The 16,729-nt window shown below is 38.2% G+C and overlaps 1 protein-coding gene across 2 annotated transcripts in view; it reads right to left on the reverse strand.

The window, feature by feature from the left end:
• Nucleotides 1-7,704: 7,704 nt before the first annotated feature.
• LOC138854965 (uncharacterized) overlaps nt 7,705-16,729 on the reverse strand; it is a 102,031-nt gene continuing 93,006 nt past the window's right edge. The window contains exons 25-28 of one of the 2 annotated variants that reach the window (XM_070101240.1): nt 11,534-11,651; nt 9,370-9,591; nt 8,385-8,573; nt 7,705-7,832 (exon numbers count right to left, since the gene is read on the reverse strand). In XM_070101240.1, the coding sequence (XP_069957341.1) occupies nt 7,822-7,832; nt 8,385-8,573; nt 9,370-9,591; nt 11,534-11,651 (540 nt within the window). In that variant the 3' untranslated portion in view covers nt 7,705-7,821. Of the gene's footprint in view, nt 7,833-8,191; nt 8,574-9,369; nt 9,592-11,533; nt 11,652-16,729 lie in introns of those variants that run through there. The other variant, XM_070101239.1, reaches the window with a different exon arrangement.

A 16,729-nucleotide genomic window follows, 5' to 3' on the forward strand; every position in this document is an offset into this window, starting at 1 on the left:
GTCACAGGTCTGATTTGCAAGTGCGAGTACAGTTTCCTAAACCTGACAGCAGTGGGCAGATGGTCAGAATCCTAAACCTGACCTGACAGTAAACACATCAGGAAAATTAAAATGGTTGTCCTATTTTTTTATGCTGTGGATGCGTTCATTCCAGTGACAGCCAAACTGAAGGCAATTGGATAGTAAATAGCACTTAATTCCACAGACTAAGAATCCTCAACGCATATCGAGAAATGTACAAACGATAAATGTAATATTATAATCAAATTAAGCACTAACCCTGCAAGGATCACACAGCACTGGAATATAATCTAGTGACTTGCCAAACCTGTAAGGGTCATACAGCAATGTGGGAGGGAGGTGCAAAAGGAGGAATGCGTGAAGGTATTAGAGAGGGGTAAGGGTTAGTAGAGGTGGGAATTAGTGCAAGAGTGAAATTTTAATCAAAGTTGGGTAAACAGGTTAGTTTGTTAAAATGTCAAGAGTGTGTCAAAGATGGAACTTTCAGCAAGGTCATCAGACTGAGTGTGTTAAGGCAATGTAGATGGTGGAAGTGAACCCTGCCTGTCTATTAAGATATATCTATTACAATATTGTAAACTAAGTATGACCTGACAGTTCTCATAGAATATGTCTTGTTGTTTCTTCACAAGGTATCAGTGAGTAGCCAAGTGTGTAGTTCACATGTGGAGAATGTATATTGTGTTAATGAAATTATTTCATTAAAACAGTGCAAAACAGCATATTCGCATAAAGCGAACTCCCACAAACCCACAAAGCGAGGGACATCCTAAATTTCATGCACTCATTTGTGATTGCATATCATTTGCTTCAAATCTGCAAGACTAATAACAGAAAAAGCAACTCCTGAGAAGCTTAAAGTGCTGGCAGATTTTGGAATTTTGATCTCTACAATACCTAGATTATATTATTATAATCAAGGGGGAAGGGATTATACAGCACCTGTGGGGGGGGGGGGGGATGGAAGGTATTCAGGAAACTGGAGCACAGAGCTCCTCACCAGCATCAAGGAACCTTTCTTGAGGGGTACCTAGATTATAATCACATTAATACGTATTATTATTATAAAAAAAGAAGCGCTAAACCTACAAGGGTCATACAGCACAGGTTTATAATCAAAACTAAGCACCAAACCCTTAAGGGTCATACAGCACTGTGCAATAACTAAAGAAAGCTTCTTGTTAGGTATTCAACTTTTGAAGCTTGTGTTTGGTTTCAGTTGGTTATGGGCTGTCTAGGTGCCATTTTTATTTAAGAAATTGTTTTATTATTGTTAGAATCAAAACCCAGCACTAACCCTACTGGGGTCATACAGTGCTGCTTAAGAAACTGGAATGCTAGTTTCTGTGCAGTAACTTGCAAATGTCTAGTCTAATTAGCTTCAAATCTCGTGCTGGTATTTAAACCAATTAGAAACTTATGTTACACCTTGTACTAATCCTTTATCTTATATCACGTTATAGAGGGCTGGGAAGCACTAAACCTATAAAGGTCATAGAGTGTCTGGAGAACGGGAGATAATCAAGTTTGATCCAAGACAGCAGATAGTTCCAGTTCCTTGAATGAAGAGCCCTTCACCAGCATCAAGGGACCCTCTCTGAAGGGTGTGTAAAGGTGATATACGACGGTTTATTTTGGACAGAGCATGGCCCAGTCAGAAGATCAGTGTAGTATGACCTCTACAGATCTTACAGCACTTTGGAAATACGTGATAATAAAACTTCATCCAAGGTAAGGGGGGGTGGTAGCTCCAGTGAATTGAATCAATGGTCCTTCACTAGTATCAAGGCATCCCCTCTACCTTGTGGAGACAATGGAAAAAGCTACTCCCAGGTCCTTCATATTAGTTTTTCACTCTATTGTGGTTTGAATTTGTTTTATACTTCGATCCAGTTTTTATTTCCTTGAGTTTGAGGAACAGAGCTTTTCACTGTAGATGTCTCCAACATTACTGTTTACTATTACTTTGTGTTCTATTTGTTAGGAAGTTATAGGTCCATCTACCCACTTTTCCTATTATTTTTTTACCATGCATTTTGTGTGCCATTATGCCATGATTGCACTTGTCAAAGGCTTTCACAAATTCTGTGTATACTACATCTGTATTTTATTTGTCCTCCAGTGCATCCAAGACCATGTCATAGTGGTCCAGTAGTTGAGAGAGGCAGGAGTGACCTGCTCTAAACCCACACTGCCCTGGGTTGTGCAACTGATGAAAATCCAAGTGGTTGGAAATCCTGCTTCTTAGAACCCTTTCAAAGACTTTTATGGTGTGGTATGTTAGTGCCATAGGTCTGTAATTCTTTGCAATTGCTTTACTGCCACCTTAGTGGAGGAAGTCTTGTGCCAAAGGTGGGGCAACAGATGTAAAGAAACACTCAAAATTTCCACTCATTCAAGGATCCAGCATGGACCCTTCTGTTGCAAGTTAAAAGTGCTATCACGGTCATTAGTGACCAAGGCCAGTAGTGTGATTCAATGGAGCCACCACTGCACCTCTCATCTTACTTCTAACTACTCCAAAGGAATATTGTAACCACCAATAGGCCATTGCTCCAGGGAGCAGGATCAACAGATTCCAGAAAGGGGTTACATGAATGTCCTTGGCTCTGCAGCTTTGCCCTAAGGCTCCCATGCCGCTCGAGTGACAATGCCTGCCTGCAGTCTTTCTCCTGCTGTGGGTGCTGCCTCTGCACACCTTCTTAAGCATCGCCAACTCTACCTCTGACCTTGCTCCTGAAGTGCACGTGTATCATGTGGTAATTTTAAGTGTGGGTATGTGTAACTTGGGGAATTTTCAAGTGCAAAGGCATATAATTTAGAACATATTTAACTTGGAGGCCTCCTGTAATTTATTCATTCTAAAGAACTTTTCAGTTTTCTAGTCTCTGAATACTGTACAAACATCCTGCTGTCATTTATCCTTCTCTTCAATCTATTTTCTTTGTATACAACCAACATCAAGGAATCAAATTAAACAATTATTCAGTTGTATTATACAACACTTTTTCTATGACAATGTATTTTAGCCCTTAATATTTACACTTTAGTCAAGTATCATATTAATAAGAGAGGTTACATATTCACATACATTTTAATTACCCAAATTATGCACTAATTACACTACATATAAACGTCCTAACTAATTTCACTGAATTTTTTTTTTTTTTTTTTTTTTTTTTCAACAAGTCGGCCGTCTCCCACCGAGGCAGGGTGAATATACACACCATATCTAATTTCACTATATACTGTTTACATGATACATTATTTACTGTACAAACATACCTCAAATAACCAGTCTGTTAAAATTCAAATTAATGACTGCTCATTGTTTCAGAAAGTTTATTTAGGTACAGGTACACATAAGTACAATTATCATACATTGTGTAAATTACCGAGAATAACCCAAAAAAGTCAAAGTGACATATATTTCAAGAGGTGTTTATTCACTAGTATGTCTTGAAAATTCCAAAATAAAATTTCATGAAAGAAATAAAGATTATAATGGAAAAAAAAAAATTCAAAAAACGTCATCTTGCTAACAACTAACAACCATTAAGTGTTCCCTTTTCTTTTGGAAATGGTGGCAGAAAGCAAGGGTATAAGTTTCTTTTATTTCCTTGTATACATGCTATTCTTGCCTATGTGGGCCTTCCTGAAAGTGGTTGTAATATGAAAAAATTATATTTTTTCAGGAACATTTCTCATATTATATATTTGATTATCATCATATTTAGGGGGAAGAGCTTTCGGGTAGCAATCAGGTTGGAAATGGCAGGGCGGGGAGGCTAAGGAACCTGTGTTGAAGTAGCATTATCATTATTATTATTTTCGTTAATGGGCAGTGCCACTGATAAAAGATGTTATACAGTACCTGGGGTAATGGGAGACAATCATATTCGATCCAAGGAAAGGGAGGGATAGGTCCAATTCCTTGGAAGAGGAGCCCCCTCACTGGCATCAAGAAACTGTCATTGTGGAGCATTATGAATAAAGTACATTTTTTTTTTTTAACAAGTCGGCCGTCTCCCACTGAGGCAGTATGTGCATTATATTACAATGGTATTTACATAGCCATAGCACTCCATCTCCAAATATAATTACATTTCTGTTATACCTAGGGATTGGCAGAGAGCATGCATAGTTCCTTTGTATAAAGGCAAAGGGGATAAAAGAGAGTGCAAAAATTATAGGGGGTGTGTGGACCAGGTGTTTACAGTGAAACATATAAGTGAACAGTATTTAGATAAGGCTTTATAAAGAGGTCTTTGTGGCATTTATGGATTTGGAAAAGGCGTATGACAGGGTGGATAGGGGGGCAATGTGGCAGATGTTGCAGGTGTATGGTGTAGGAGGTAGGTTACTGAAAGCAGTGAAGAGTTTTTACGAGGATAGTGAGGCTCAAGTTAGAGTATGTAGGAAAGAGGGAAATTATTTCCCAGTAAAAGTAGGCCTTAGACAGGGATGTGTGATGTCACCGTGGTTGTTTAATATATTTATAGATGGGGTTGTAAGAGAAGTAAATGCGAGGGTCTTGGCAAGAGGTGTGGAGTTAAAAGATAAAGAATCACACATAAAGTGGGAGTTATCACAGTTGCTCTTTGCTGATGACACTGTGCTCTTGCAGAGATTGGTGGATGAATTTGGTAGGGTGTGCAAAAGAAGTAAACTGAAAGTGAATACAGGAAAGAGTAAGGTTATGAGGATAACAAAAAGATTAGGTGATGAAAGATTGGATATCAGATTGGAGGGAGAGAGTATGGAGGAGGTGAATGTATTCAGATATTTGGGAGTGGACGTGTCAGCGGATGGGTCTATGAAAGATAAGGTGAATCATAGAATTGATGATGGGAAAAGGGTGAGTGGTGCACTTAGGAGTCTGTGGAGACAAAGAACTTTGTCCTTGGAGGCAAAGAGGGGAATGTATGAGAGTATAGTTTTACCAACGCTCTTATATGGGTGTGAAGCATGGGTGATGAATGTTGCAGCGAGGAGAAGGCTGGAGGCAGTGGAGATGTCATGTCTGAGAGCAATGTGTGGTGTGAACATAATGCAGAGAATTCATAGTTTGGAAGTTAGGAGGAGGTGCGGGATTACCAAAACTGTTGTCCAGAGGGCTGAGGAAGGGTTGTTGAGGTGGTTCGGACATGTGGAGAGAATGGAGCAAAACAGAATAACTTCAAGAGTGTATCAGTCTGTAGTGGAAGGAAGGCGGGGTAGGGGTCGGCCTAGGAAAGGTTGGAGGGAGGGGTTAAAGGAGGTTTTGTGTGCGAGGGGCTTGGACTTCCAGCAGGCATGCGTGAGCGTGTTTGATAGGAGTGAATGGAGACAAATGGTTTTTAATACTTGACATGCTGTTGGAGTGTGAGCAAAGTAACATTTATGAAGGGGTTCAGGGAAACCGGCAGGCTGGACTTGAGTCCTGGAGATGGGAAGTACAGTGCCTGCACTCTGAAGGAGGGGTGTTAATGTTGCAGTTTAAAAACTGTAGTGTAAAGCACCCTTCTGGCAAGACAGTGATGGAGTGAATGATGGTGAAAGTTTTTCTTTTTTGGGCCACCCTGCCTTGGTGGGAATCGGCCAGTGTGATAATAAAATAAAAAATATTCTGTTATACCTTTCATTTTCATAAGGTTTCAGTCTTCACTCTTCTGGTATACATCTTTTAACATTTTATTACAGGAAACCTAGGCAAAATATCAGCTCTAATTCCTCTGATTAAGAGCCTTTCAGGCTTCTTGTTCTCTTCTAGTATTTCTGACATTCTATCTCAAACAACTGTCATTCTTTCCTGCTCACCACACGCATTATTCAGACAATTTGCTATTAAACCATAATCTGGAGAAGAAACTTTACACAATGTTTAGATAAATTACAGATTATCAAGTCACATCTGATGATGGTCCAGGATGAATGGAAAATACATCTAAATTTTCCTCTTCAAATTGTAGGTTAATAGTGATTTGTTTCAGCTGCAGCACTGTATATTTTACTCTTCATCATTCACATAATCATCATCAACCTACCCCACTTAACATACACAGAAAAGTCACAGAGTAAGTAAGAAGTAACTGTATTGAAGGTGTTACAAGTCATGACATTAGAAAAGCTGCAGAAAGTTTAAATAATCAAAGGTCACTTTCAAGTGTACCAGCACAGTTTGCACAGAAATGAGAAGTTGCATTAGTTCATTTATTGGTACTGTTATCAATAAAAATTTAAAAGATTTATGCAGTTTATATATTGTCCATATTCAGTCATTTAATATATCAGAACACTAATGTATCAGGAGATATCAAATATATATCACAATCATGCAGTATGTACCTATATTGTATTAAGAGAACTAATATATCAGTGTTACATACTTAATCATTAAGAACTCTGTATGAATTCACTGTGCTTATCAAAATATATCCAAAAGAAATAGAGTACAAAATGAAAATGTAGTACTTACTTAACGTGGTCTTTATGTAAAGAGGCACATTTTCACGGATGATAAATATGCCATTACTCCGACGAAAAGAGATTTTGTCCGATGTATTCAGTACATGAAATTTAACAAAGGTATAAGAATTATGATCTTTATCAGACCCAACTCCCAAAAGAAATGAAGAAAATATGTAGAGCTAAATAATGCACATTTTCCTAGACCAATTAAAAAAACTTTCTTGCCTTCACTTCACTCCTAAAAACTACTGTTATTGCATTGCTTTTTATGTTACTATATGTACATGTATTCAATATCTATGAAACTACAACAGATATGAGGCTCACTTAAGTGTTAAACTACAAGATTTTAGATGTCTGGGAATCATATATAACCTTTAACAGTTTCATTGGAATAGTCTTCCTACTAGAAACAAAGAGCACATTTTTTTTTTTTTTTAACAAGTCAGTCGTCTCCCACCGAGGCAGGGTGACCCAAAAAAGAAAGAAAATCCCCAAAAAGAAAATACTTTCATCATCATTCAACACTTTCACCACACTCACACATTATCACTGCTTTTGCAGAGGTGCCCAGAATACAACAGTTTAGAAGCATATACGTATAAAGATACACAACATATCCCTCCAAACATACAGTATAAAAAAAAAAAAAATGGGGCAGTTTCCAAAATTTTGTACAGAGGGACTTTGGGGTAGCAATCAGGTTGGAAGAGGGAGGGTGGGGAGGCTAAGGAACCTGTGCTGAAGCAGCATTATCATCATTATTTTCATTAAGGGGCAGTGCCACTGATAAAGATGTATGTACAGTTTTTTATTTTCAGACAATAATGCCATATATTAAAAACCAGTGCAAAAAAATAACGACTGCAAAAATGCAGAACACTAAAACTTCTGTTTTTATTGTAGTTCCACATACTTTTTTGAACTGGTCAACTCCTCTGGTAGCAATTTATGACATTTTGGCAATTCATGCAAACCACCAACCTCTTCCTACTTGTAATAGTATAGTATTTTGGATATGCTACCATGTAGTACGTATTTGTTTGTGACTGAGTGACACAATGAAGAATGTTCAGCATGGTCTTGGACCAAAATGAACTGTTGGTAGCAGGTAAGTGATTTTTCAACATCAAATAATACACTAAAGAAATCTCATTCATCTCTTTAGAACTAGTTTTAGCCTTTTGATCATACTAATCAGTTGCAATACTTCAATTTTCCCTATCTCAATTTTTGATAACATATTTCTTTTTTCCAATTCCATTGACACCTTTTGTGGCTGTAGAAACAATGCTACATGTTTCATTTTGGTCTTGCTTATAAGGCTGTTTCTAATAACAATGTTGGTCTTCAGTAGTATACTGCACAGTGGAGAGACAAGCTTAGTCAGGTGATGCAGCAAAAAGAAATTATATTTCTTACCACCCCCCAACCTGTGGTGAGACTATTAGATTTGTTGTGTAGTGATGGTAAATGTGTAGTATGATGGTAGATCTGTAGTGATGGTTGATGTATAGTGTAGTGATAGTAGATGTGAGTGCAGTGAGTGTGGATGTGTAGTGCACTGCTTTTAAGGTAAGCACCTACATATATATACCTTTGATGACTTCTGAGTTTTTTTTTATTTTATTACTCCCAGAGTCCAGCCATAAGCCAGGGTCATCTGGTGCTTGCCTAGTCAACCAGGCTGACCGCTATTTCTCGGACTCTTCCTGCATTGCTTTACTGTGTTCTCTAAATGAAATATCTTGGACTATTATTCTTAACAATGTAGATCTATGTAAGAGACAGTGAAAGAGTTAGGGAATTAAAGTTAGAAATCATTTATACTGAAAAAGAAAAAACAGCGGGGAAGATAAGTAAAGATATTTGTGTCATACTGGTTAATGATAAATAAACAAAAGTATACGCACGGCAGATGAAGTTAGGATCGAGGGGTGACCACTGGGTGCCATTGTTGGTTACATTGATGTATGTGTACGTTGTTGAGGGCACCAAGCGAGATATGCAAGTATAGACGAGAGTCTGGCCCACCCAGTAAGGGCCGGGAGGTCCAGCCATTACCACACCATTTGATGAGGAAGGTGGAGGCACCTTTATAACTGATGTAAACAAGCATGTTAGTTACAGAATTATTAGATTCACAGGACAATACCATAAGTGGGTCATTCAACAGCATGTGAATATGAATAAAATTCAATGCAATTTTCCACTAAGTTGTTAAATTATACTGTACAGCAGGTCCTCGATTAATGTCGTTTCTTTCAATGTCTTTTTGTTATAACAATGAGGAAAAAATCAAATGAATAGAATGAATACAAATTATTGTAAAATAAAAACTCGTGAAGTGTATGATAATCATATAAATTCACGACAATAAACGATGCAGTACAAAAGTGCTCAGTGAGCCTGCCATACAGTAAGGCCTCAACTTATGAACATGTTGAGAATCTTCTGTACTGTGTATAATGTTATTATACACAATACAGAAGGTCCCCAATGTGTGGACTAGTTGAAGACTTCCTGTATTATGAATATTATAATATTTCAGGAAGTGCCCAATGTATTTGTAAGTTGAGGACTTACTAAAATGGAAATTTTTTTTCAGTACCAGGTTTAGTCATGATTCTTTGATAGAATTACTCCAGAAGAAACAATATGGGACCCCTTTCTCACACTGATAATTCTTTATTGGAAATCATAATCACTGTCTCTGCACAGGTACTCAAATATAGTTTAAAATACTCTGGCAGTTACAAACAGATATGTACAGGATTTTTTCTGTACATGAGTGTATTCATTGTTACAATGAACTGTCATTATTAAGCATATGTATAACTAGTATTTACTACTAAAGGTCTAATGACACTACTCACTGTAACATAATGCAGTACTCACTTGGTAAACATACGAAGGCTGGGTCAAGGGGCGACCAGGCGGTACCATTAGAAGTTGTGCTTATATAAGTCTGTCTTGTTGGCGATATCGTGCCTGGCTCACATGTTATGTTGATGGTGTCGCCTGCCCAGTACTGTGTGGTGTTGTAAGTGGAGGATGTGGATGAATTCATGCCAGGCAAGGCTGCACCCACTGGGAGTGCTGGAGGTAGCTGTTTTACAGCTAGAAGATTCAATATGTCAATCATCTCATGTACACAATAAATGTGCAGTTTATTGTTGCTTATCTTCTATACGGCACTGCCACTTTGCACTGTTAATCCATATCCATTTGTAAGCATAAAATTCATTCTTAATTACCTCTTGTACAGTTAATAGAAATGTCACTCAAAATTAAGTAATATAAATAAAATTTTCATTCGCACTACTCCCCATTAGCTTCTGCTCCAAGTAAGATATGCAACTATTTCATCATTAGCTATTAAATAGATAATAGATATTTATCTCATTATTGGATTTTACACAGTTAATGCTGCTTTCACTGTTAGTTCAGTGATTAAGTCTTTGGTTCATACTCTCAAGCACCTAGATTGAACTCCTAGGCAAGGACAGGCATATAAGCGAGTCTTCTTACACCTGCTGTCTCTGCTCGCTCAATAAACAGGAACTTAGGATTTAGTCAGTTGTAAGTTGCATTTCAAGGAAGTGACCTAGGGACTCAGAAATAAGGCACATTGCTCGACTTCCTTGGGTTAATAACCCTCTTTGGTTAATATTTTTTATTAATTTTTTATTTTCACACTGGCCGATTCCCACCAAGGCAGGGTGGCCCGAAAAAGAAAAACTTTCACCATCACTCACTCCATCACTGTCTTGCCAGAAGGGTGCTTTACACTACAGTTTTTAAACTGCAACATTAACACCCCTCCTTCAGAGTGCAGGCACTGTACTTCCCATCTCCAGGGCTCAAGTCCGGCCTGCCGGTTTCCCTGAACAGTCCTGGATGACACACTGATTTTTCTTGGGTTATCCTGGGTGGCTAACCCTCCGGAGTTAAAAATATGAACAAAATCCTATTTTATCTTAACACTGATCATACTGCTAACTCCCATATACAGTACTGTAGTTCATTGGTAAATAGATCATTGATGACTGACAATAGACTAAATAAACCAGAAGTAGATGTACAGTATGTAAACATCAAAGGCAACTGTATAATCAGTAATTATACTGATCCAAGGTAAATGTATGGTTCTGAGGTAACTGATAAATTATTCAGTGTCACTGAGTACATTTCAAGTAGATACATATATATGTCAACACTTTTGTATGGAATGTTACAGTGAGGAGGAAGCTGGAGGCAAGGGAGAACTTGTGTTTGAGGTTAATGGTATTAACATTATTTAGATTAAAAAGTAAATTAGAAGTTGGTATGGTAGTATGAAAGGCACACTTCAGACAGCTGAAAAACTGACAAGATAATTCTGCCATTCAAAATGTATGGGGGAAGTAGACCAAGAGGGTGTAGGATATATATGGAGTGAATGAAAGGTATAGGGGATGTCCCAGGAAGGGTTGGACAGAAGATGCGAAGGAAGTTTTGAGTGGTAGGTACTTCAGGATCCAGCAAGCTTATGTGAGCATGTTAGCTCAGAATGTGAGGCAACTAAGTTTATTTATTGTTGGAATGCATGGAAGGCAATATCTATTAACAGATTCAGGGTAACTGGCTAGCTGAAGGTCTGAAAGCCAGAAGCAGAGTGCTTGCACTCTAAAGGATGGATAAGGATGTTATGGTTTAGCAGATAATTTGACATGTCATCTAACATAAACAAAATAGTGCCTATAAACTTACTAGACTAACCCAAAATAAGGTTTTCTTACAAGCATGTACAATATGCTCTTGTAGTCTTAAGTTAGGCTTAAGCTTGCCCAAAATGCTCCATAAAATCATGGCCTTTCAACATACACTCCAGGATCACCTATTTCCATATAAAGATTGCATCATATTGAAATAAATTTGCATTTGTGTGTGAGATCAACATCTGGAAAGACAACTAAGAAATGAGACATGGTGACTGAATTTCCTTCTTTGGGTTGGTCCTCCTTGGTGGGAAACATCTATGTTACTTCAAACAAAATTTTCTGTTAAGTTTTACACTCACCAAGTCGGCAGATGAAAATTGTTTGATTAATTGGTGTCCAGGTTCCATTTTCACAGGTAACATTGAGAGTCGAGCTGAGGTCTCCAAACACAAGGCTTCCATTACAGGAATAAACAACCTGTACATGTGAACCACTTGAAATTAAAAGCCAAATGAACATTTTATAGCCTGCAGAAACAGATAAGGATAATTGAAATAAACTCGTTATAAAAGTAAATTTAATACAGTTGATGTTGAAACAAAGTAAAATGAAAATCTGCATTAATTCCATTTAACAAAACATACTTAGCAACAAATTTTATTTTCAATAAATATGGCAGGAAGGAAATCTTAATGCATTTACAGTGTTTTGAGCCATAAGGTCAGTCAATGCTCTAGTCAGTTAAGAGGTATATATTTAGTATTGTATTTTACATACTGCATACTTACACTAGCATAAAAACAACAAAAAAGCACATAGAAGAAAAAACAAATCGCACTAATTTTTTTTTTCAACAAGTTGGCTGTCTCCCACCGAGGCAGGGTGACCCAAAAAGAAAGAAAATCCCCCAAAAGAAAATACTTTCATCATCATTCAACACTTTCACCTCACTCACACATAATCACTGTTTTTGCAGAGGTGCCCACAATACAGCAATTTAGAAGTATTTTATTTTTTTTATTATCACACTGGCCGATTCCCACCAAGGCAGGGTGGCCCGAAAAAGAAAAACTTTCACCATCATTCACTCCATCACTGTCTCGCCAGAAGGGTGCTTTACACTACAGTTTTTAAACTGCAACATTAACACCCCTCCTTCAGAGTGCAGGCACTGTACTTCCCATCTCCAGGACTCAAGTCCGGCCTGCCGGTTTCCCTGAACCCCTTCATAAATGTTAATTTGCTCACACTTCAACAGCACGTCAAGTATTAAAACCCATTTGTCTCCATTCACTCCTATCAAACACGCTCATGCACGCCTGCTGGAAGTCCAAGCCCCTCGAACACAAAACCTCCTTTACCCCCTCCCTCCAACCTTTCCTAGGCCGACCCCTACCCCGCCTTCCTTCCACTACAGACTGATACACTCTTGAAGTCACTCTGTTTCGCTCCATTCTCTCTACATGTCCGAACCACCTCAACAACCCTTCCTTAGCCCTCTGGACAACAGTTTTAGTAATCCCGCACCTCCTTCTAACTTCCAAACTACGAATTCTCTGCATTATATTCACACCACACATTGCCCTCAGACATGACATCTCCACTGCCTCCAGCCTTCTCCTCGCTGCAACATTCATCACCCATGCTTCACACCCATATAAGAGCGTTGGTAAAACTATACTCTCATACATTCCCCTCTTTGTCTCCAAGGACAAAGTTCTTTGTCTCCACAGACTCCTAAGTGCACCACTCACCCTTTTCCCCCTCATCAATTCTATGATTCACCTCATCTTTCATAGACCCATCCACTGACACGTCCACTCCCAAATATCTGAATACATTCACGTCCTCCATTCTCTCTCCCTCCAATCTGATATCCAATCTTTCATCACCTAATCTTTTTGTTATCCTCATAACCTTACTCTTTCCTGTATTCACTTTTAATTTTCTTCTTTTGCACACCCTACCAAATTCATCCACCAATCTCTGCAACTTCTCTTCAGAATCTCCCAAGAGCACAGTGTCATCAGCAAAGAGCAACTGTGACAACTCCCACTTTGTGTGTGATTCTTTATCTTTTAACTCCACGCCTCTTGCCAAGACCCCTCGCATTTACTTCTCTTACAACCCCATCTATAAATATATTAAACAACCATGGTGACATCACACATCCTTGTCTAAGGCCTACTTTTACTGGAAATAATTTCCCTCTTTCCTACATACTCTAACTCGAGCCTCACTATCCTCGTAAAAACTCTTCACTGCTTTCAGTAACCTACCTCCTACACCATACACCTGCAACATCTGCCACATTGCCCCCCTATCCACCCTGTCATACACCTTTTCCAAATCCACAAATGCCACAAAGACCTCTTTAGCCTTATCTAAATACTGTTCACTTACATGTTTCACTGTAAACACCTGGTCCACACACCCCCTACCTTTCCTAAAGCCTCCTTGTTCATCTGATATCCTATTCTCCGTCTTTATCTTAATTCTTTCAATAATAACTCTACCATACACTTTACCAGGTATACTCAACAGATTTATCCCCCTATAATTTTTGCACTCTCTTTTGTCCCCTTTGCCTTTATACAAAGGAACTACGCATGCTCTCTGCCAATCCCTAGGTACCTTACCCTCTTCCATACATTTATTAAATAATTGCACAAACCACTCCAAAACTATATCCCCACCTGCTTTTAACATTTCTATCTTTATCCCATCAATCCCGGCTGCCTTACCCCCTTTCATTTTACCTACTGCCTCACGAACTTCCCCCACACTCACAACTGGCTCTTCCTCACTCCTACAAGATGTTATTCCTCCTTGCCCTATACACGAAATCACAGCTTCCCTATCTTCATCAACATTTAACAATTCCTCAAAATATTCCCTCCATCTTCCCAATACCTCTAACTCTCCATTTAATAACTCTCCTCTCCTATTTTTAACTGACAAATCCATTTGTTCTCTAGGCTTCCTTAACTTGTTAATCTCATTCCAAAACTTTTTCTTATTTTCAACAAAATTTGTTGATAACATCTCACCCACTCTCTCATTTGCTCTCTTTTTACATTGCTTCACCACTCTCTTAACCTCTCTCTTTTTCTCCATATACTCTTCCCTCCTTGCATCACTTCTACTTTGTAAAAACTTCTCATATGCTAACTTTTTCTCCCTTACCACTCTCTTTACATCATCATTCCACCAATCGCTCCTCTTCCCTCCTGCACCCACTTTCCTGTAACCACAAACTTCTGCTGAACACTCTAACACTACATTTTTAAACCTACCCCATACCTCTTCGAGCCCATTGCCTATGCTCTCACCAGCCCATCTATCCTCCAATAGCTGTTTATATCTTACCCTAACTGCCTCCTCTTTTAGTTTATAAACCTTCACCTCTCTCTTCCCTGATGCTTCTATTCTCCTTGTATCCCATCTACCTTTTACTCTCAGTGTAGCTACAACTAGAAAGTGATCTGATATATCTGTGGCCCCTCTATAAACATGTACATCCTGAAGTCTACTCAACAGTCTTTTATCTACCAGTACATAATCCAACAAACTACTGTCATTTCGCCCTACATCATATCTTGTATACTTATTTATCCTCTTTTTCTTAAAATGTGTATTACCTATAACTAAACCCCTTTCTATACAAAGTTCAATCAAAGGGCTCCCATTATCATTTACACCTGGCACCCCAAACTTACCTACCACACCCTCTCTAAAAGTTTCTCCTACTTTAGCAATCAGGTCCTCTACCACAATTACTCTCTCACTTGGCTCAAAGGCTCCTATACATTCACTAAACATCTCCCAAAATCTCTCTCTCTCCTCTGCATTCCTCTCTTCTCCAGGTGCATACACGCTTATTATGACCCACTTTTCGCATCCAACCTTCATTTTACTCCACATAATCCTTGAATTAATACATTTATAAGTCCCTCTTTTCCTGCCATAGCTTATCCTTCAACATTATTGCTACTCCTTCTTTAGCTGTAACTCAATTTTAAACCCCTGACCTAATCCCATTTATTCCTCTCCACTGAAACTTGCCCACCCCCTTCAGCTTTGTTTCACTTAAAGCCAGGACATTCAGCTTCTTCTCATTCATAACATCCACAATCATCTCTTATCATTCGCACAACATCCATGCACATTCAGACTTCCCACTTTGACAATTTTCTTCTTCTTATTCTTTTTAGTAATTATTACAGGAAAAGGGGTTATTAGCTCATTGTTCCCAGCATTTTAATTGACTTTTACACCAAGCATGGCTTATGGAGGAAAGATTCTTATTCCAATTCCCCATGGATAAAAATATATACCACAATAAATACAAATTTAAAACAAATGGCATCAGTTAAAGACACTAAATGGTTAACATCAAAGGTCTCTGTTAATGTTCCTTGTGTTATTTCAAGTATGTATATACCCCCAGTAATTATAAACATTCTAGGTAGTAGGTCGCTAGACAGCAACCGCCTAGGGAGGTACTACCGTCCTGCTAAGTGAGTGTAAAACGGAAGCCTGTACTTGTTTTACACGATGGTAGGATTGCTGGTGTCTTTTCTCTGTCTCATAGCCATGCAAGATTTCAGATACGATTTGCTACCTCTACTTACACTTAGGTCATACTACACATACATGTACAAGTATATATATACACACCCCTCTGGGTTTTCTTCTATTTTGTTACTAGTTCTTGTTCTTGTTTATTTCCTATCTCCATGGGTAAGTGGAACAGAATTCTTCCTCCGTAAGCCATGTGTGCTGTATGAGGCAACTAAAATGCCGGGAGCATGGGGCTAGTAACCCCTTCTCCTGTATAAATTACTAAATTTAAAAAGAGAAACTTTTGTTTTCCTTTTTGAGCCACCCTGCCTCGGTGGGATATGGCTGGTTTGTTAAAAGAAGAATTGTAAACATGATTTGGGCAAATCATTTACATTCATCTATTTAAAGTTATGGGGAAAAATTAAAACATCATTTAACAGAAGATAAAGGCTACACTATGGAGAAGTAAACTCAACAGTTACTTACAGTATACTACTATGAAATTTCACCTACGTGAAATTTTATCATGTGATAAAGTCTCATGTAGGAGAAAGTCAATAACAAAGATCTCCTTTCACTGCTATATCTTTAAACTATGATTTATTATGAATGATTCTTGACTTTGTCTGAGGGCCTGTGTTGCACATCTCAACTTAGTTCTCTTTAAAATTAACAAGTGATCAAACAACATAAATGTTTAGAACAGAAAAAAGGTTTACTGACGTGATGTAAGAAAGGCAATCCACAACAAGTGTCCACCTAAAGTGAGCAATAATACTAATGCTACTGCTACTAATAATAATAATAAGTTGGGATTTTGTTATTCTTCAGCACTTGATTTTTCAAGAAATTCACAAGGGCTTGCACACCAAGCCATAAATGCAACTACATTAATGAAGAAATACAAAGATTATATTCAAAAGTAACAGTATGATCAAGATAATAAGCTCTACTAAAGAAATGCACTTTCAACCAAGACCTGATAGCAT

The sequence above is a fragment of the Cherax quadricarinatus genome, chromosome 76, assembly GCF_038502225.1.
Source record: "Cherax quadricarinatus isolate ZL_2023a chromosome 76, ASM3850222v1, whole genome shotgun sequence".
Lineage (NCBI taxonomy): Eukaryota > Metazoa > Arthropoda > Malacostraca > Decapoda > Parastacidae > Cherax > Cherax quadricarinatus.